General features: G+C 37.7%; 1 protein-coding gene and 1 long non-coding RNA gene across 7 annotated transcripts in view; one reads left to right on the top strand and one right to left on the bottom strand.

Annotated features, from left to right (window-relative positions):
- Nucleotides 1-21,077, bottom strand: part of LOC122203388 (solute carrier family 5 member 4) — a 58,680-nt gene that overhangs the window by 21,687 nt on the left and 15,916 nt on the right. For 2 of the 5 annotated variants that reach the window (XM_042910145.1, XM_042910148.1), the window contains 6 exons: nt 20,613-20,737; nt 18,578-18,637; nt 16,218-16,322; nt 12,106-12,211; nt 4,224-4,304; nt 1,425-1,645 (listed from right to left, as the gene is read on the bottom strand). In XM_042910145.1, coding sequence (XP_042766079.1) covers nt 1,425-1,645; nt 4,224-4,304; nt 12,106-12,211; nt 16,218-16,322; nt 18,578-18,637; nt 20,613-20,737 — 698 coding nt within the window. The remainder of the gene's footprint in view (nt 1-1,424; nt 1,646-4,223; nt 4,305-12,105; nt 12,212-16,217; nt 16,323-18,577; nt 18,638-20,612; nt 20,738-21,077) is intronic. The other 3 variants (XM_042910150.1, XM_042910149.1, XM_042910147.1) reach the window with 2 other exon arrangements.
- On the top strand, nt 11,154-20,710 carry LOC122203389. 2 transcript variants are annotated; one of them, XR_006195151.1, is made up of 3 exons: nt 11,154-11,307; nt 12,049-12,154; nt 20,633-20,710. It is a non-coding gene; the product is annotated as an uncharacterized LOC122203389 (long non-coding RNA). The 2 variants fall into 2 exon arrangements; XR_006195152.1 differs by lacking the exon at nt 20,633-20,710 and adding an exon at nt 16,159-16,236.

Raw genomic sequence — 21,077 nt, 5'->3', positions numbered from 1 at the left:
GGATCAAGAATAACTTCAGGCTTTTCAACAGCAATGGTGGAAGTCAAAAGATGGTAATTTATGGCTGGAAAATTATTTAAAGCCTAGAAATGTGTACATGGCCAGAGGATCAATTTGGGAAAAGTTGGAGTGAAGACATCTTCAAACATGAAGACAAATTCACAATAGATGTATCTCCTGTGTTTCTCAGGAACTTACTGGAGAATTCAATTGCCCTGAAAGAAGTAAACCAAGAAAGAAGATGATGTGGGATACTTGAAATAAGATATATAATCCAAGGATGAGCCAAAGAGAACCCCAAATATGGTAGTAAAGGGGGTCCTGGATTAGGATGGGCACTAGGCACAGAGAACAACCCAGCAGTTTGTGAGAGGCCAAAGGTTTTAAGAGAAAATGAGATAAAGAGTTGGTAGGATATTTGATGTGTTTGCAAGTACACATCAAGGAGATTTAGGAAATCTGCAGAGAGCTTGGTGTTTAATGAGTAATAATTACCAAGAAAATTTAAAACACAAAAAATAAGACTTATTTATTCTAGAGAAAAGAAAAAGCTAAAGAAAACTCAGAGAATATCATGTGGCTTAGCTGTGGATTATATTTATGTAGTCACAAAAATGGTAGCACTGAATGCTGATCTCACCAAAATTGTGAATTAGTTTTACTGGAAGATGGAGGATTGAAGATAAAAAATTGAAAGAGCTAGGGGCGCCTGGGTGGCTCAGTTAAGCATCTGACTTCGGCTCAGATCATGACCTCACAGTTTGTGAATTTGAGCCCCGCGTTGGGCTCTGTGCTGACAGCTCATAGCCTGCAGCCTGCTTTGGATTTTGTGTCTCCCTCTCTCTCTGCCCTTTCCCTGCTCACACTCTGTCTGTGTCTCTCTCTCAAAAATAAATAATAAAAACATTAAAAAAAAAAGAAAAAAAAAAGAAAAGAAAGAGCTAAACCTTCATCTTTCATTATTGGAAGCCAGTGTAAAAATCCTAAAACTGGAAAACCAAAAGGGATCAATAGAAACATTTATTTAAATCACCTGGGGAACAAATTTACAAGCAAATTCTGATTCAGTGGGTCTGGGTAGCATCTGAGAACAGTTATTTCTAATGAGCTTCAAGGTGACATTCACTCCAATGGTACACAGGCCATGCATTGAGTACAAGGATTTAGAGAAGAAACATACATACCAAAATACCTAACTGAAGGAGTCAATAATGTTTGCTTTTGAGAGTCAAGAAATGAGTAGAGAGCAGGACACCAGACAACTATTTATCATAACAAGACTTGTAGAAGTGTTTGACTCTTTAAATGATGTGTGTTTGTGCATGTGTATGTGTATATATGTGTACAAAATAGAAACTAGATGCTTTTCTATGAGGAGAAAAAGAACAACATAAACATATTTGCACACCACACACATACTTCACCTGATCTGTGCACCAGTACCACACAGCAACAATGGTCATTCCAAATATCATTCCTGGCCATGGAATATCTCCAGTGACAGCATCTCGGAAGATGTGAAAGGAGTCAGCCTGAGGAGTGTAGCACTTGGGATTGATTGTCAGGTTGTCCCCCTCAACTATGGATGGGATGGCATTCATGTACTTCTCTGTAAAACTCTCATAGCCTCCCACTTTAGCAAATGCTGCAAAGGTATTGGATAAAATGAAATGTTATACACAAATCTAAGACATCTGTTGTTCATAATTATTCCTTTGTGGTGGAAGTGTCCAATCATCTCCAATCAGCCTGGTCAAATCCTTAGTGTTCTCAGAGGACTCATGTCTTTCTAATACCACTGGCATTGGTAATGCTATCATGCTTTCACAATGTACAGGAAGCAAGTCACCCTTTAACTTTTCTTCTTATTGAAAATTTTCCTCTTCTCTTGAAAATTTTTAGTGTCTATACTTATGGTAAAAATAAAAATTGTTATCCAACAGACTGATATCGATATCTCACAACCATCTAGAAAAGAGATAAAACATGAAGATGAGGTAACAGAGTGAGCCTAACAATTAGCCATCAGAAAGCCCCTACTCCTCTGAATGGACCAGAAGTAATGGTCTCTGTTCCTGATACAAAGTCTGGCTGTTTTGACTTTATGCACAGTCTGTTTTTTGGTGCAATACTGACTGTATTCTTTCTATGTTACAACAAAAAATGGGAAGATAAGGAGCAGAAATTAGAGGCAGCAGTTTATGTATGGTGAGGTGAAATGGTGAGGCTCAGCCTCCGGGGGGTGGGGGTGGGGCTGGAAAGGCAAGACAGGTGTAGAAAAGAACGATAATGAGAATGTATGGGTGGCTCAGTCAGTTAAGTGTCTGACTCTTGATTTCGGCTAAGGTCATGATCTCATGGTTTGTGGGATCGGGCTCCACATCAGGCTCTGCATTGGCAGTGTGGAGCCTGCTTGGGATTCTCTCTCTGCACTTTCTCTTTCAGAATAAATAAATTAATTAATTAACTAAAAAAAAGAACCATAATGGATGGAAACCTTAGAAAGAAGAAGGATGAGCCCAGGCTTCTCAGCCCACTTAGTATAGTTTCAAATAGTGCAAAATTCATCTGAGTATCATATATCTGTAGAGTTGAGGTTGACATTATTTTACTTTTTCATTACTTATTTCATTTAGCATCAAAAATGTTTGCATGTGCCAAACATTGTGATGGGATTATATGCAAAATGAATGTACAAGGCAGGATCTCAATACAAAGGAGGATACAGACAATACAAGGAAATTGTTCTGTTAAGGGGAATATTGTTTGTGACAACAATACATGAAGAATGCTAGAAGATGAGAGATTCCATCCTAAGGATGGGAGAAGGCTTAGAGAGGTTGATGCCAGAGGTCCATCACCAAAGCCAGACACCAAAGAACCATAAATAAGAATATCAAAGAAGTCCTGGTTAACTAAATAGAAAGTTTGTAAAGAATTGGTCCTAGCAATGGCCTCTGGAGCAGCACTTTCAGTAATGATAGAACTTTCGGTAATGATAGAATTCTATATATTCTATATCTGTGCTGTCAAATATGAAAATTACTAGCTATATATAGAGCACTTGAAATATGGCTAGGCAAATCAGAAACTGAATTTTACATTTTGATTAATTTATTTTTTATTGTTTTTGAATTTAGTCATATGTGACCAATCGCATTCATTTTGTGTCAAAATCATCAACTCTTTTTGTGCATTTGTTGTCTTTGCAGTTCTGTCAGTTTTTGCTTCATATTATCTCCAAGCCCTGTGATTAGGGTTCATGAATATTCACAACTGTATTCAGTGCAGCTTGAGTGGATGGAATATGGTGGCTGCAGGACAGAGGAGAGATGAAAAGACACTTATTTTAATCTTATATCCTTTTTACTGTATGCATGGATTTCCTGTCCAAAGTTAAATAAGTAGCATAATAAAAGAAAACAAAAATAGGCAAGCTATAAGTTAAATTCATCAGTAGTGCTTGCTGCATGACTTAAGAGAAATATACAAACTGTGTTTGTATATTCTAACAATAGAGGGATAACATACTTTAATAATTTCCATCTGAAACAGTCACAGTGAAGTTAATAGTCAGTTGTCTTAAACTGTTCTTACGGGGCGCCTGGGTGGCGCAGTCGGTTAAGCGTCCGACTTCAGCCAGGTCACGATTCAGCCAGGTCACGATCTCGCAGTCCGTGAGTTCGAGCCCCGCGTCAGGCTCTGGGCTGATGGCTCGGAGCCTGGAGCCTGTTTCCGATTCTGTGTCTCCCTCTCTCTCTGCCCCTCCCCCGTTCATGCTCTGTCTCTCTCTGTCCCAAAAATAAATAAAAAACGTTGAAAAAAAAAATTTAAAAAAAAAACAAAAAAAAAAAACTGTTCTTACTATTTAATACTTATTTTTATGAAGATTCTACATAATGGTTTATGTGCATTGAATCCAGTGCACCAATAGTTGTGTAAAATTATCAACCCAGTGACACTGATTTTGTCTATTTCAAACACAAACATATTAAGATTAAAACTGAGGAATAATTTTTTAAAGAAAGTAAAGTTCTTCCCCCCTCATTTTCTTATGCTGAGATAGTACAGCAAGAAGTTAGGCAGATGCTTCAATGATGTATTATATGTATGTCGAAAAGTGTGACCAGGTAGAACAGGGAGGCAGTAGTAAAGAGCGACTGAACAGACACAAATCTCATGATTTCCAGCCCCAGGGAACTGCTCCCACTGTCATCACTTACCATACCCCATGAGAATAAAGGAACCGATCAGCATGATGATGGTCTGGAGGGTGTCTGTGTAAATAACTGAGGCCAAGCCCCCTGTGTAGAGAAAGAAAAGAATCAGGATATTTTTTCCCTGTACTCTCATCTCTTTGCCTTCACTTTTAGGTTTTCCTCAAACCAAACTCTAGAAACTCAGCAAAGAATATATGAAAAGTTCTTGACTGGGCCGCAAGCTCCTCTTAGCATCATTATCTCCTTAGTATTTATGTGTCACATTAACCCTCTTGTCTCCCTTATCTTGCCTTGACTCAAAGTTTCTATGAATTATACTGGAATTTCACCCTTATGTGAGTTTTTGAATACCAAATAGCAGAAAAGGCAAAACTTTTGGAACCAGAGTATATTATGCTAAGTGAAATAAGTTAGTCAAAAACAAATACCATATGATTTTGCTCATAATTAAAAAGCAAAACAGATGAACATAGTGGAGGGAAGGAAAAATGAAATAATATATAAACAGAGAGGGAGGCAAACCGTAAGAGACTCTTAAATATAGAGAACAAACTGAGGTTGCTGGAGGTGAGTTGAGTGGGGGGATGGGCTAAACTGGCGATTGGCATTAAGGAGGGCACTTGCTGGGATGAGCACTGGGTGTTATATGTTATAAGTGATGAATCACTAAATTCTATTCCTAAAACCATTATTACAATATATACTAACTAACTTGAATTGAAAAAAAAAATTTAAAAGAAAGAAAAGGCAATACTTCATTATCATGAAAGTTTTTCCCTTAACTACCTCTCAATTCACTCCATTTAGCACAGTATACTAGTTCTCAAAAAATAGGGCAAAGCAATTTTTGCTCTAGTATTGGAACATATCATTGTTTCATAAGTTGAATGCCAGATATAGCTGTTGACTTGTGTTTTGCTCAAGTGTTATGCAAACAGCAACTTCTTTTTCAACTCTAGACTTGCTAGACTCTCAGCCAACAAGCTATTTCCTTCTAAGAGTATCATGGGAAAACAAGGCTGATCGTAGATAGAAGACTTATGTCTTCATCTTTCATTTATTTTGAAACATATGCTATATGTATGAAAATTGCTCTAGAACTATCTTGATTGTTCCAGCTGTTATTTTTCTTTATTTTGTCCAACTAAACTTGTATAGTTTCATTTTCATAAGTTAGTAAGTGTTGGATGCTAGGCCCATGAGAGCCTGCTTGGACCATTGCCACATACTTTATCCCAACAACCAACTCACTGCTCCAGTTCTTCTCTCCTGATTCTGCCTTTCAGAGCCCAGGCATCCTGTACTTATTTGGGCGCTGCCTTGGATTTGTCAATCCCATGTCTGAGCTGCTATTTCATTTTGACTTTCCATGTGTATGCTATGCCGGATTCCAAATGGCAATCTGGGCCCTAAACAAAAAGCTGAGACAAATCATCATTTCCCCACTGTACCTACCACATCATTACCTTCGGTCAAGGTGCTTACACCTAATAGTGAGGATTTTTTTTTTGAAATGGAAATGTTCTGGATATGCAGAGTCAAATGCTTCCTTCTCAGTTTAGTAATTAACTTTTAAAAATTTTAATTCCAATATAGTTAACTTATGGTGTTATATTAGTTTCAGTTGTACAATATAGGATTCAATAATTCCATACATCACCCATTGCTCATCACAATGAGTGCACTCCTTAAGCCCCACCACCTATTTCACCCATTCCCAACACACCTCCCTTCTGATAACTATCACTTTGTTCTCTATAGTTAAGAGGCTGTTTCTTAGTTTGTCTCTCTCTCTCTTTTCTTTTCCTTTGCTCATTTGTTTTGTTTCTTAAATTCCACATATGAGTGAAATAATATGGTATTTGTCTTTTCTGACTAATTTATTTCACTTAGCATTATACTCCTTAGCTCCATCCGTGTTGCTGCAAATGGCAAGGTTTCATTCTTTTTTATGGCTGAATAATATTCCATGGTGTGTGTGTGTGTGTGTGTGTGTGTGTGTGTGTGTGTGTATCAACATAATCTTTATCCATTTATCTATCAAAGGACACTTGGGCTGCTACCATAATTTGGCTATTGTAAATAACGCTGCTATAAACATATGGGTGCATGTATCCCTCCAAATTAGTTTTTGTTTTTTGTTTTTTGTCTTTTTTTGAGTAAATACCCAGTGTGATTACTGGATCATAGGGTAGTTCTATTTTTAACTTTTTGAGTAAACCCCATACTGCTTTCCAGTGGTTGCACCAGTTTGCATTACCACAAACAGTGCACAAGGGTTCCTTTTTCTTCACATCCTTGCCAAAACTTGCTTCTTGTATTGTTGATTTTAGCCATTCTGACAGGTGTGAGGTGAATCCCATTGTAATTTTGATTTGAATTTTCCTGATAGTGAGTGATGGTGAACATCTTTTCATGTGTCTGTTGGCCATCTGTACGTCTTCTTTGGAGAAATGTCTGTTCATGTCTTCTGCCCATTTTTTAACTGGATTATTTTTTATTTATTTATTTTTTTTGGTGTTGAGTTGGATAAATTCTTTATATATGTTGGATACTAACCCTTTATAGAATATATCATTTACAGATTTTTTTTTCCCAGTTGGTAGGTTCCCTTTTAGTTTTATTGGTTGTCTCCTTTGCTGTGCAGAAGGTTTTTATTTTGATGAAGTCCCAATAGTTTATTTTTGTTTTTATTTCCACTGCCTCAGGAGACATCTAGAAAGCAGTTGCTATGGCCAATGTCAGAGAAATTACTGCCTGTGCTCTCTTTAAGTATTTTTATTGTTTCCAGTCTCACATTTAAGTCTTTCATCCATTTTGATTTGTGTGTGTGTGTGTGTGTGTGTGTGTGTGTGTGTGTGTGGTGTAAGTGGTCCAGTTTCATTCTTCTGTATGTTCACCATCCAGTTTTCCCAACACCATTGGCTGAAGAGACTGTCTTTTTCTCATTGGATATTCTTTCCTGCTTTGTGAAAGATTAAATGATCATATAATTGTGGGTTTATTTCTGGGTTTTCTATTCTGTTCTATTGATCTATGTATTATTGGTGTGCCAGTACCATACTGTCTTGATGACTACAGCCTTGTGATGTAACTTGAAATCCAGAATTGTGATTTCTCCAGCTTTGATTTTTCTTTTTCAAAATTCTTTTGGCTATTTGAGGTCTTTTCAGGTTCCATACAAATTTTAGGATTGTTTGTTCCTGCTTTGTGAAAAATGCTTTTAGTATTTTGATAGAGATTATATTAAATATGTAGATTGCTTTGGGTAGTATAGACATTTTAACAATATTCATCCTTCTGATCCATGAATATGGAATGTCTTTCCATTTCTTTGTGTTGTCTTTCTTTCCTTTCATCAGTGTTTTATAGTTTGCAGAATACAGGTCTTTCACCTCTTTGGCTAGGCTTATTCCTACATATCATATTATTTTTGGTGCAATTGTAAATGGGATTCATTTCTTTTTTCTTTTTTAATTTTTAACATTTACTTATTTTTGAGAGACAGAACATGAATGGGGGAGGGGCAGAGAGAGACACACACACACAGAATCCAAAGCAGGCTCCAGGCTTTGAGCTGTCAGCACAGAGACCGACGGTGGGCTCGTACCCAAGAATCGCAAGATCATGACCTGAGCCATAGTCGGATGCTTAACAGATTGAGCCACCCAGTGCCCGTGGGACTCATTTCTTAATTTCTCTTTCTACTGCTTCATTTTTGGTGTATAGAAATACAGATTTTCATACACTTATTTTGTATCCTGTGATTTTACTGAATTCATTTATAAGTTCTAGAAGATTTTTGGTGGAGTCTTTAGGGTTTTTTATGTGCAGTATCATGTCATTCTGTAAATAGTAAAAGTTTTACTTCTTCTTTATTGATTTGGATGCCTTTTATATCTTTTCAATGTCTGAAGGCTGTGGTTAGGACTTCCAGTACTATGTTGAATAAAAGTGGTGAGAGTGGACATCCTTGTCTTGTTCCTGACCTTGGGGGGAAAGCTCTCAGTTTTTCCCCATTGAGTGTGATGTTCGCTGTGGGTTTTTCACATATGGCATTTATTATGTTATAATATGTTCCCTCTAAACCTATTTTGTTGACGGTTTTTCACCAAGAATGGATGTCATACTTTGTAAAATGCTTTTTCTGCATCCATCTACTAAAATGATCACATGGTTTTTATCCTTTCTTTTATTGATGTGATGTTGACTGATTTGCGAATATTGAACCATATTTGCAACCCAGGAATAAATCCCACTTAATCATTGTGAATGATTTTTAAAATATATTTTGTTGGATTCAGTTTACTTGTATTTTGTTGAGGATTTTTGCATTTATGGTTGTTAGAGATATTGGCCTAAAGTTCTGTTTATTTATTATTTATTTATTTATTTATTTATTATTTTTTTTTGGTAATGTCTTTATCTGGTTTTGATGTCAGGATGATACTGGTCTGATAGGATAAACTTGGAAATTTTCCTTCTTCTTTTATTTTTTTGAAATAGTTTGGGAAGAGAATATCCAATGGAAAAAAGACAGTCTCTTTAACAAATGGTGCTGGGAGAACTGGACAGCAACATGCAGAAGATTGAAACTAGACCACTTTCTCACACCATTCACAAAAATAAACTCAAAATGGATAAAGGACCTGAATGTGAGACAGGAAACCATCAAAACCCTAGAGGAGAAAGCAGGAAAAGACCTCTCTGACCTCAGCCATAGCAATTTCTTACTTGACACATCCCCAAAGGCAAGGGAATTAAAAGCAAAAATGAACGACTGGGACCTTATGAAGATAAAAAGCTTCTGCACAGCAAAGGAAACAACCAACAAAACTAAAAGGCAACCAACGGAATGGGAAAAGATATTTGCAAATGACATATCGGACAAAGGGCTAGTATCCAAAATCTATAAAGAGCTCACCAAACTCCACACCCGAAAAACAAATAACCCAGTGAAGAAATGGGCAGAAAACATGAATAGACACTTCTCTAAAGAAGACATCCGGATGGCCAACAGGCACATGAAAAGATGCTCAACGTCGCTCCTCATCAGGGAAATACAAATCAAAACCACATTCAGATATCACCTCACGCCAGTCAGAGTGGCCAAATGAACAAATTAGGAGACTATAGATGCTGGAGAGGATGTGGAGAAATGGGAACCCTCTTGCACTGTTGGTGGGAATGCAAATTGGTGCAGCCTCTCTGGAAAACAGTGTGGAGGTTCCTCAAAAAAGTAAAAATAGACCTACCCTATGACCCAGCAATAGCACTGCTAGGAATTTACCCAAGGGATAGAGGAATACTGATGTATAGGGGCACTTGTACCCCAATGTTTATAGCAGCACTCTCAACAATAGCCAAATTATGGAAAGAGCCTAAATGTCCATCAACTGATGAATGGATAAAGAAATTGTGGTTTATATACACAATGGAGTACTACGTGGCAATGAGAAAGAATGAAATATGGCCTTTTGTAGCAACATGGATGGAACTGGAGAGTGTTATGCTAAGTGAAATAAGCCATACAGAGAAAGACAGATACCATATGGTTTCACTCTTATATGGATCCTGAGAAACTCAACAGAAACCCATGGGGGAGGGGAAGAAAAAAAAAAGAGGTTAGAGTGGGAGAGAGCCAAAGCATAAGAAACTGTTAAAAACTGAGAACAAACTGAGGGTTGATGGGGGGTGGGAGGGAGGGGAGGGTGGGTGATGGGTATTGAGGAGGGCACCTTTTGGGGTGAGCACTGGGTGTTGTATGGAAACCAATTTGACAATAAACTTCATATATTGAAAAAAAAAGAAATAGTTTGGGAAGAATAGTTATTAACTGTTTTTTAAATGTTTGGTAGATTTTGCCTGTGAAGCCATCTGGTCCTGGACTTTTGTTTGTTGGGAGTTTTTTGATTACTGATTCAATTTTATAACTGGTAATTGGTCTGGTCACATTTTCTATTTCTTTCAGCTTCAGTTTTTGTTGTTTATATGTTTCTAGGAATTTATCCATTTCTTCTAAGTTGTCTAATAAGTAGGCATACAGTTTTTCATAATGTCCTCTTACAATTGTTTGTATTTCTGTGTTGTTGGTTGTTATTTTTCCTCTTTTGTTTTTGTTTTTGTTTATTTGAATTCTCTCTCTCTCTCTCTCTCTCTGATGAGTCTGGCTAGAGGTTGATCTATTTTGTTAATCTTTTCAGAGAACCAGATCCTCGTTTCTTTGAGGTGTTCTATTTTTTTAAATCATTTATTTCTCCTGTAATCTTTATTATCTCCTTCCTTCTGCTGGTTTTGGGTTTTGTTTGTTCTTTTTCTAGGTCATTTAAGTGTAAGGTTAGTTGTTTGAGATTTTTCTTGCTTTGACGTACGCTTATATTTCTATTTACTTCCTTCTTGGGGCTGCTTTTCCTGCATCCCAAAGGTTTTGGACTGTCATTCATTTCCACTTGTTTACATGTATTTTTTTAAAAAAATTAATGCTTTATTTATATTTGAGAGACAGAGAGACAGAGAGCAAGTGGGGAAGGGGCAGATAGAGAGGGAGACACAGAATCTGAAGCAGGCTCCAGGCTCTGAGCTGTCAACGCAGAGCCCAACCAGTGGCTTGAACCCACGAATTGTGAGATCATAACCTGAGCTGAAGTTGGATGCTTAACTGACTGAGCCACCCAGCCCCTCCTGTATCTTTCTTTCTTCTTTCTTTCTTTCTTTCTTTCTTTCTTTCTTTCTTTCCTCTTCTTGATTTCCTAGTTGACCCATTCATTGTTTAGTAGGATGTGGTTTAACCCCCATGTATTTGTGGTCTTTCCAAATATTTTTCTTGTGGTTGACTTCTGGTTTCATAGTGTTGTGGTCAGAAAAGATGCATGGTATTACTTCAATCTTTTTGTATTTGTTGAGGCCTGATTTATGACCTAGCATGTGATCTATTCTGGAGAATTTTCCATGTACACTTGAAAAGAATGTGTATTCTGCTGTTTTAGTTGTTTTAGTTCTGAATATCTGTTAAATTCATTTGGTCCAGTGAATCATTCAAAGTCACAGTTTCCTTATGGTCTTCTGTTTAGATGATCTGTCCATCAATGTAAGTGGGGTGTTAAAGTCTCCTACAATTATTGTATTACAATGGGTTAATTTAGTTCCTTTATGTTTGTTTTTAACTGTTTTTTTTTAAAGTTTGTTTTTAACGTTTATTTATTTTTGAGACAGAGAGAGACAGAGCATGAACAGGGGAGGGGCAGAGAGAGAGGGAGACACAGAATCAGAAGCAGGCTCCAGGCTCTGAGCCATCAGCCCAGAGCCCGATGCTGGGCTCGAACTCATGGACCGCGAGATCATGACCTGAGCTGAAGTTGGACGCTTAACCGACTGAGTCACCCAGGCGCCCCTGTTTTTAACTGTTTTATATGTTTGGGCACTTCTATGTTGGGTGCACAAATATTTACAATTATTATATCTTCTTGTTGGATTGTGTCCTTTATTATTATATAGTGTCCTTTTTTGCTTCTTTTTACAGTCTTTGTTTTAAGGTCTATTTTACCCAATATAAGTATTGCTACTCTGGCTTTCTTTTGATATCCATTTTCATGATAAATATTTCTTTAGTTCCTCACTTTCAATATGCATGTGTCTTTAGGTCTGAAATGAGTTTTTGCAGGCAGCATATAGATGAGTCTTGTTTTTTAAGCTGATTCTGTCACGCTATAATACTGAGGATTCTGTTTGCTTTGCTCTAGTTGTGCTTCTGGGCCTGTGCCTGACTCTCATAGTGGGAATAAAGGGATAGCCATAACCTTGGTGGTAACACTGAGGTTGTTAATTGCAGGTTGGTGTGAGATCAGCAGACGACAGCATGACTGAGCTAAACTGGCAGCAAACTCACCAGTGATCGTGTAAATAGCAGTTATAGCCAAGAGGATGAAGATTGCCAGGTAAAGGTCCAATCCCAAGGCCAGCTTGATGAATATGGCTCCAGAAAATATGTCTGACTAAAAAGGGAATAGTTAGGATGGGAAAGAAACATGCACCACATCATTTAGCTCTTTAGTGATGATTTCCCACTAATATTTGCTGTATCTATACATGACATCTCTGCAATACAATTATGAACTCCTTGGAAGCCAGATCTAATCCTCAGGGGATTAATTATTGGACTGATCATAGATAGAAACAATGGGTGAGTGAACAGAAAGTAAGAAATGTCTATGCTATAGCTTGTACAGACTACTCTTTCATGATTGTCAGCAGAGAAACAATGATTAAAAGTAGAGTAGTATGAGACAGTAAAGCAATGGTTTCTGTTAAGGAGGAAGATACTTGAGCACACTTAGGTTAGTAGAAAATAACAGGAAAATATGATAGAGGGGGTAATTATGAAGCAAATGCCAGAAACATTGAGAAGAGATGGGATCAAGAATAGGCATAGGGTCTGGGGCGCCTGGGTGGCGCAGTCGGTTAAGCGTCCGACTTCAGCCAGGTCACGATCTCGCGGTCCGTGAGTTCGAGCCCCGCGTCGGGCTCTGGGCTGATGGCTCGGAGCCTGGAGCCTGTTTCCGATTCTGTGTCTCCCTCTCTCTCTGCCCCTCCCCCGTTCATGCTCTGTCTCTCTCTGTCCCAAAAATAAATAAAAAACGTTGAAAAAAAATTAAAAAAAAAAAAAGAATAGGCATAGGGTCAAGTGTTAGCCTTTTACAAAAAGGAAGACTCTTCATCTTCAGACTGGTGTAAAGAAGGAAAGAATGAGGCAAATGTAGACTTTTTAAGTGGGGGATGAGTTGTTCATGCTTAAATTTTCTAGATAAAAAGGGAGATGAGATGTTTTGATAAGAGGCAGAGGACTAGTAGCTAAAAAAGGTTGTGGATCATTTAGGACAGTTATTGAGAGCACCAGAGAAAAATCATAAAGAAATACAATAAAAGGATTATTGGTTGAGGTTTAGAGGCCAGGAAAGGGTCTTACAGAGAGACCTTAAGATGTAAGATCATGTGCACCCTGCACTACCTGGATCCCTGTGTCCCAAAGTGTGCTTTCCAGCCTCCTGGATCTTCAACACAAACTTGTGCTAGCCCCACTTGGATCTGCCCCTTCAACTCTGATCCTCCCAGATTCCATATCAAAACCTCCAAACCAAACCAAAACCCTAGAAACATCACATAAGCATGTTAGTTAGAAACACAGGAGTAAAATCCCTGGGTGCATGCACAGAGTAAGTGGGAAGCTGGATTAAACCAGGTTTGGAGTTTTTCTAGGGGAGTTCAATGAAAGGAAAGACATGCAAAGAAATTGAGGCTATGTGCCAAAGAGTGATTATAAGGATGGAATTGAAGAAAAAGGAAAGCATGAGTGAGGTGAGAGAAAGGATATCAGGATTCAGAATTAGAAGAATTAGAGGTAGGTTTCTTTGTAGAACATGAATTTGGAAGTGGTGTCACAGTATATGGTTAACTTTCCCCCCTAATATTTGAAATAAAACCTAATGTTTAATCATCCCAGTAGCTATTTGTATGGGTGAAAAGCCTATTCTTGAACCTAACGCTGAGTTACAAACCCAAAGTACTTTCTGCAACTTTATCACTGGGTTTACAAGGAGTTCAACCACTATGTAAATTGAAGCAAGATTTAACTTTTTATAAATTGGATATTTGCAAAGAAATTATTTACCATTTTAGAATAGATATCACCTACTGAGATGTCACTCATTGCATTTCAATTGCCATAAAACACACCTGCATTTGTCTGCATTTATAGCTGTCATGTTCATACAGATTTACATAGTGGGGAGTTATTCAACCACAGCATTAGGGCTTGTATATTCATGCTGAATCATTTACATATGAAAACACATATTATCATATTATGAGTTTCTTGACTTTCTTCTCTCTTATATAGTACAATGAAAGCATTAAATTAATATTTACAAAATGATATATAAACATATTACCAATGATTTTTTTATGGTGGCAAGATAAATAACATAAAACTTGCCATTTTTGCATGTCCAATTCAATGGAATTAATTACATTTACAATGATCATAAAATATTTCTCATGAAAGGAAGGCATTTAATGCTACAGGATTTTCTTTTGCTGTTAAAAGATATTATTAAGACAATTGTCATATCTGAATAAAGTCTGTAGGTTATATATGTTTGTATCAAGATTAAGTTCCTGATCTTAAAAATTTGCAGTGTGGTTTTCTAAAAGAATATCAGTGTGTGTAAGGCATTCAGACTGAAATATTTAGGGATCAAGATGCACGAGGTCTGCTATGATTCTCAGTATAGGCATTAGTGGAGGTTGAGAACCAGTGAATAAAATGATCTCTTTCAAACCTGATGCAGGGGAGACTGAAAGTTACCCTGTTTTAACTCCTCATAATGAGCTGTTTAATGAATAACTAGGACAGACTCTGCTATCAAAGTGTAATAATACACAAAAGGTCATGTCTAAGATTAATTACTATTAATATCACTTGAAACATAGCCTCGTAGGTAAGAATGGACTGCTGCCACTGTGTCTTTCCAGCTAAGTTACACACATGTTCTTTGCCTTTCCTGCTCCTCCATCCAGCTCCCCAAGAATCCATCCCTTCCCTGCCACTAGGAACCTTCCACTCAGGAGATTGCATTCCTCAGGGTCCCATTTTGCTCCAGCACCTTGTTCACATTCTTTAGGATGTGAAAGCTGTACATGTCAGAGCCAGAGGAAAAACGGGAGATCACTGAATCCCACCCACTTGTGGAATATATAGGCTTCTCTGCTTTGCTTGGCCTCTCCTAAGTTTCTTATCTTGAGGACTTGTTTGAGCACCCCCCGCCCCACCATGCCTCCATTTCCACCCAGCAGGGACCACTCCATTTCCTGGGTGTCCCTAGAATGTCTCCTATGCTTGTCCACACAGTCTGTTCCAGTTCACATCTTAATATATTTTCATATACCGTCATAAAGTGCTAATGATTTCATGTGTATAATTCTTATATTCTTTTTTTTTAAAGTAGGCTTCACACCCAGTGCAGAGCCCAATATGGTCTGAACTTACAGCCCTGAGATCAATACATGAGCTGAGATAAAAAGTCAGACACTTAACTGATTGAGCCATCCAGGTGTCCCTATAATTCTTATATTCTTAACCATATAGTGAACTCCTAGTGCATAAGAATCTTTATTACCTCTAGTACAGATACTCAATAATATACAGTGAGTGCTGGAAAATGCTCACGTTGTATTAAGAAGCTTATGACATCTAATCAGAGCAACTGGTTTATTTACAAGAATGACTCAACAGAAAAACAAAAATGCACTTCAGCTTCTTCTTTCATGAACTGCCTAGACTATAAACTTGGAGAAAATTATTTCGTTAGTCACCAATACATGAGGATCAAATGTTACTCTTTGTTTTCTACATGTATTGCTGACTCTTCAAATTTCTTTCTTTTCTCCTCAATGATTATCTCCAAGGAATTTAACTTTCCAACAACTTTAGAAATCTTCTGACATTTATTTGTGACATCTGTGCTATAGGGACAGTCTTAGATAAAATAGAGTAAATTTAAGAAGTCATTATAATAACACAAAGCACTTTCCTTCTGGTTCACGTGCCAGGTAATCAATGAAATGAAAATATAAATATAAATCTTTCCAACAAAGAAAATAAAGAGGTTATTGTATATAGAAAGGCAGGGGACTAGAGAATCCTCCTCCTTTCTACTACTTAATAACTGTGTTACTTGAATGAAACATTTTGTTCCTCCTGTACATTGTTTTTTCATATCCTTAATGAAAAGGTGGTTTATACTCTGGAGTCTCTCATGACTTGTAACTGAATTTAGGGTTTCTAAAACTCCTTAGTAGAAAGGCCCTAGCTAGTTTAAGATATCCATATGGCTAGACCTATCAGGGCAATCGATAGTCTATACACTCATTTCTCTGATTCTAGTATTCTAACCTCACCAAGGTAATTGCAAGAAGCAAGAATGCCAGGTGCACTGAACTCACTGAGATTCTCAGAGCCACACAGATGAAGAGGGAGAGGACAGAGAGGTAGATCTGGAGTCGCTTTCCACCAAACCTCTTCCTCAGATATTCTGGCATAGTCATCACCTGCAGAGACAGACATCGACAGGGATTCACCTTCAGAGCCCAGCGCATTCAGATTATTCAACACTTACTAAGTACTTATGTGCATCTGCACTTCTGTAACTGTACCTGGTACCTTAGGAATACAGAGGTGAGTAAAACACAGTCCCTTGGGAGAGCAGAAAGCCTGGAATAAACACAGGCATTGGAATCAGACAATCTTAGGATCCATTCCCAGATCTGACATTTACTACAAGTGAGACCTTTGGAAATTGACAATTTCTCCAAACCTCCTTTTTCTCATCTCTAAAGTAGGGATTTAATATGAAGGTATATGTAAAATACCCACAACAACACCAAATGCATGGTAGATAGATGTTCAACAAATAATTTTTATTATTTTCATCAATAATTTTGCAAGCCAGTAAAAACAATATTACTTAAAAATAATGAACCACAATTAATGGTTACATAATAAATTGATAATAAAACAAATTGGAAATATATATTTGGCATATATGTATATATTAAATTTAAGTTTTAGTTAGTTAACATATGGTGCAATATTGGTTTCAGGAGTAGAATTCAGTGATTAATCACTTATGTACAACACCCAATGCTCATCACAGTTACCCTCTTTACTACCCATTACCCATCTAGCCTATCTCCCATCCACCTCTATTTGGGTATATATATATATGTGTGTGCGTGTGTATATATATGTGTATATATATATATACATATATATATATATATATATATATATATATATATATATATATATATATATTTAATTTACATCCAAGTTAGCATATAGTGCAACAATGATTTCTGGAGTAGATTCCTTAATGTCCCTTACCCATTTAGCCCATCCCCCCTCCCACAATCCCTCCAGTAAACCCTCTGTTTGCTTTCCACATTTAAGAGTCTCTTATGTTTTGTCCCCCTCACTGATTTTACATTATTTTTGCTTCCCTTCCCTTGTGTTCACCTGTTCTGTGTCTTAAAGTCCTCATATGAGTGAAGCTGTATGATATTTATCTTTCTCTGACTGACTAATTTTGCTTAGCATAATACCCTCTAGTTCCATCCGCGTAGTTGCAAATGGCAAGATTTTATCCTTTTTGATTGCCAAGTAATACTTCACTATATATATACCACATCTTCTTTATCCATTCATCCATCGATGGACTTTTGGGCTCTTTCCTTACTTTGGCTATTGTTGATAGTGCTGCTATAAACATTGGGGTGCATGTGCCCCTTCAAAACAGCATACCTGTATCCCTTGGATAAATACCTAGTAGTGCAATTGCTGGGTTGTAGGGTAGTTCTATTTTTAATTTTTTGAGGAATCTCCACACTGTTTTCCAGAGTGGCTGCACAGGTTTGCACTTATTTGGGTATATATGTGATTATGTTTATTGAAAAGAAGAGAGTTAAATTAAATCTCTAATTAGAAAAAAGTCTGAGGTTATTACTGAAATATGAGATCAACTATGTGATGTGTATTATAAAAGGTGCAGCTTGCTAGTTTTTTATAGCAGATTAAGCTTATGATTTAATTTCCTCCAATATAAAAGAACATTAAATAAATATTTATATAATATCAAAAACAAAAAGGATAACTCTTGGTGGCTCAGAAACCTCAAACATGGTAAACCACTTCCAAAAACACATGCATGAGTTCTGTGGCATTGATCCTTTTACCAAGGAGAGCATCATTCTACAGAAATTGTTCAAACCTGGTACTAGAAGGGACCCAGGATGAGCAAAAGGAGAATATATGGTGACCTGCAAAGGTATGAGCCAGAAGGCTTGCCCCTGAACACCCTAATCCCAAGAATTATTCCAGGATATAGCACTCCATGGTCTGAGTACCAGCAGTAGAAGAATAAATGTGGGAGGTCTGCTTGGAAAGGCAGAACAGTGGTTGGTGATACCTGGGTTGAAGGGGAGCTCACAGAGCTATGGTATATCCCACTCGTAATTAAAAAAAGAAACTATAAATCTCAGAATGACAAAAATTAGAATGAAGAAAAATAACATGTGTTGGTGAGGATGTGGGAAAATGGGAACCCTCACAATAGTCATAGGAAAGAGGACAGCTGACTGCAGCCACTTTCAAGAGCAATCTGGTAGCATTTAGTGGATTTATGTAAATGTAAGCCCAGAAATCCTGGGACAAGTGATATTACCCAGGTTTCATGATTGAGCAGAAAGAATGAGTGAATAAATGAATGCCTGACAGATGAGAACTGAGAACACCTTCAGGTACTCACCCCTGCCTTGATGTATATGGGGACAAAGAACCATCCTAGAACCAGCAACAGCAGCAAAGCCTACAAAATCCCAGAAAACAGTGTGAAGTTCGAGGGGCTTGGCTTGTGGGACTTATCACTTCATGACCTCTGAATCAGAAAACAAAGTAAGTTTGCATGGATCCTGTCCCACTCAACCAATTATGAGCCCAAGACAGCTACAGATTCTTTCCCTCTGTTTCTGTAATTTAGATACAGAAGGTAAGAGATCTGAGCCCAGCTGGACCCAGGAAGTTCATATTATTTTTGCCAAAAGGAATAATTCTTTTTAAAAATAGTTTTTATTTTATTTTTAATTTATTATTATTTGTTTTGAGAGAGAGAGAGCATGGGTGGGGGAGAGAGGCAGAGGGAGAGAGAGATAAAGAGAGAGAGAGAGAGAGAGAGAGAGAGAGAGAGAGAGAGAGAGAGAGACTCCTAAGCAGGCTCCATGCTTAACTCAGAGCCCTATGTGAAGCTTGATCCCATGGCCCTAGGATCATGAACTGAGCTGAAACCAAGAGTCAAATGCTCAACTGACTGAGCCACTCAGGTGCCCCCAACAGGAATAATTCTTGAAAGGGAGAAGTTATATATAGAGTGACAAAGCAATAAGAAAGCAGTTTGATGAAAGAAGAATATTCCTACTGTCTCCCAAGTCATGCCACATATAATAATGGTAATAGTATAATCTTGCATTAATGTTAATATATACAAAGTCTTCACATATATCACTTGTGTTGTCCTCATAACAACCAGATGAAGCAGATAAGGTAAGTAGTTATTCCTGTTTTATGGAGGGGGAACCTGAGCCTCACAGAGATTAAGGAAGCCCAAGGTCACAGGCTAAAAGAGCTAGACCCTTGGCAACCTGATAATCACACCCACTGGGGCCATAGGGCATCTTGTCCAGTTTATGGCACTATCAAAACAAAACATGGGCCATAGGGCATGTCTGGAGACAGGGTACATTCTGGAGTCCCTGATACTACTAAAGCAAAGCTAAGGGGAAAATCTTCAACAAGGGATGGGTACAGGTATTTTTGGATGACTCAAGGTCATTTCCTGAGTCTATCCAGGCATGGTCTGTTTTATACTTTCACTGTGATCTGACTTGTTTCCACATAAACATCTTCCTCTGACCGAAATGCATAATGTGTATTTGCAAACACCAGAAGGGATACAAGAACAGAAAAAGCTCAGGCACCCCAAGAAATATTAATGCATGTACCCAGACAAGGGCTAGACAATGAGGTGATATGAGAGGAATTGATCCCTGCCCTTAAAGGACTTAGTGTCTAATTAAGGGGACACAGCTTCTACTGGTGAAATGGCAGTAGAACAATTAAGAACTCAAACACAAAGTCTTTTAGATTCTATCTACTATCTTTAAATCATTTACTCCTTACTCAGGTCTCATGTCCTTAGCCAAGTCCCACTTGGTCAATTTCTATTCATCTATCTGAATGGATGAGTGCCATCTCCCTTAACATGTGCCAAGTCTCATCCTTCATCTAGGATAGATTCCCTCCTGTGTGAGCTCTCCCAACACTCAATGTGTGCTTCTCTCCTTGTACTTCCTACACCATAGTGAATGTGTATCTGTCTTTCCCACTGGGATATAAGCTTCTCAAAAGAAGGGATCATTGCTTTTACATGTTTTTATTCTGTGCATCTAATTCAGAGCCGGACACGTAGTGTAATAGCTCAGGAAGGAAAGAAACAAGTGAGAACTAAAAATGATCAAGGAGGTCAAGTGAAAGTGGGGATTCAATCATATAGAAATGATATTCCTGGTGGGAATACTGCTTGAGCAAAATCTCAGAAGTAGAGAATGAGACTGGATTGTCCCAGGCAGGCAGAATGGAGCCACATTCAGAGAAGACTCAGTTTCAAACTAGGGGTTGGTTAGAAGGAAAACTAGAAATCAAAGAAAGATATACCCTATACAGACTCCCAGAAGAACATACCTGGACAGAGTTTGGATTTAAAGGAAAAAGCTTATTATGTCACTTACATTCCATTCAAATGTTGCAGTGGCGATTCCTGAAGCTGCTCCCGTCCCAGCCAGCCCCACAAAGTGGCCACTGCCGATATTACTGGCGAAGAGAGAGGCGCCCATCTGCAATCCAAGGGAACAGACTAGGATCAGAGTTAAAAGACCCAAATCAGATTTCTTTAAAGCAGGTAAATGTTGAGATTTTCCATCATACCTCTTTAAGGCAGGAATCCTGTGGGCTAAATCCAGCCAGTTACCAGTTTTTGTGTGGTTGGTAAGCTAAAAAAAAATTTTTTTTTAATTTTTGAATGGTTAAAAATATATAAGGAAGACTAATATTTTGTGATGTGTGAAATTATATGAAATTCAAGTTTCAGTGTTCATGAATAGTTTCATTGGAACACAGTTATGCTTGTTGGTTTTACATATTCACTATGGCTGCTTCTGTGCTACAACAGCAGAGTTGTGTGGTTGCAATGGACT

Source organism: Panthera leo, chromosome D3 (assembly GCF_018350215.1).
Source record: "Panthera leo isolate Ple1 chromosome D3, P.leo_Ple1_pat1.1, whole genome shotgun sequence".
Taxonomy (NCBI): Eukaryota; Metazoa; Chordata; class Mammalia; order Carnivora; family Felidae; genus Panthera; species Panthera leo.
The sequence above is the reverse complement of the archived record's forward strand: the minus strand, read 5'-3'. Positions and strand labels throughout refer to the sequence as shown.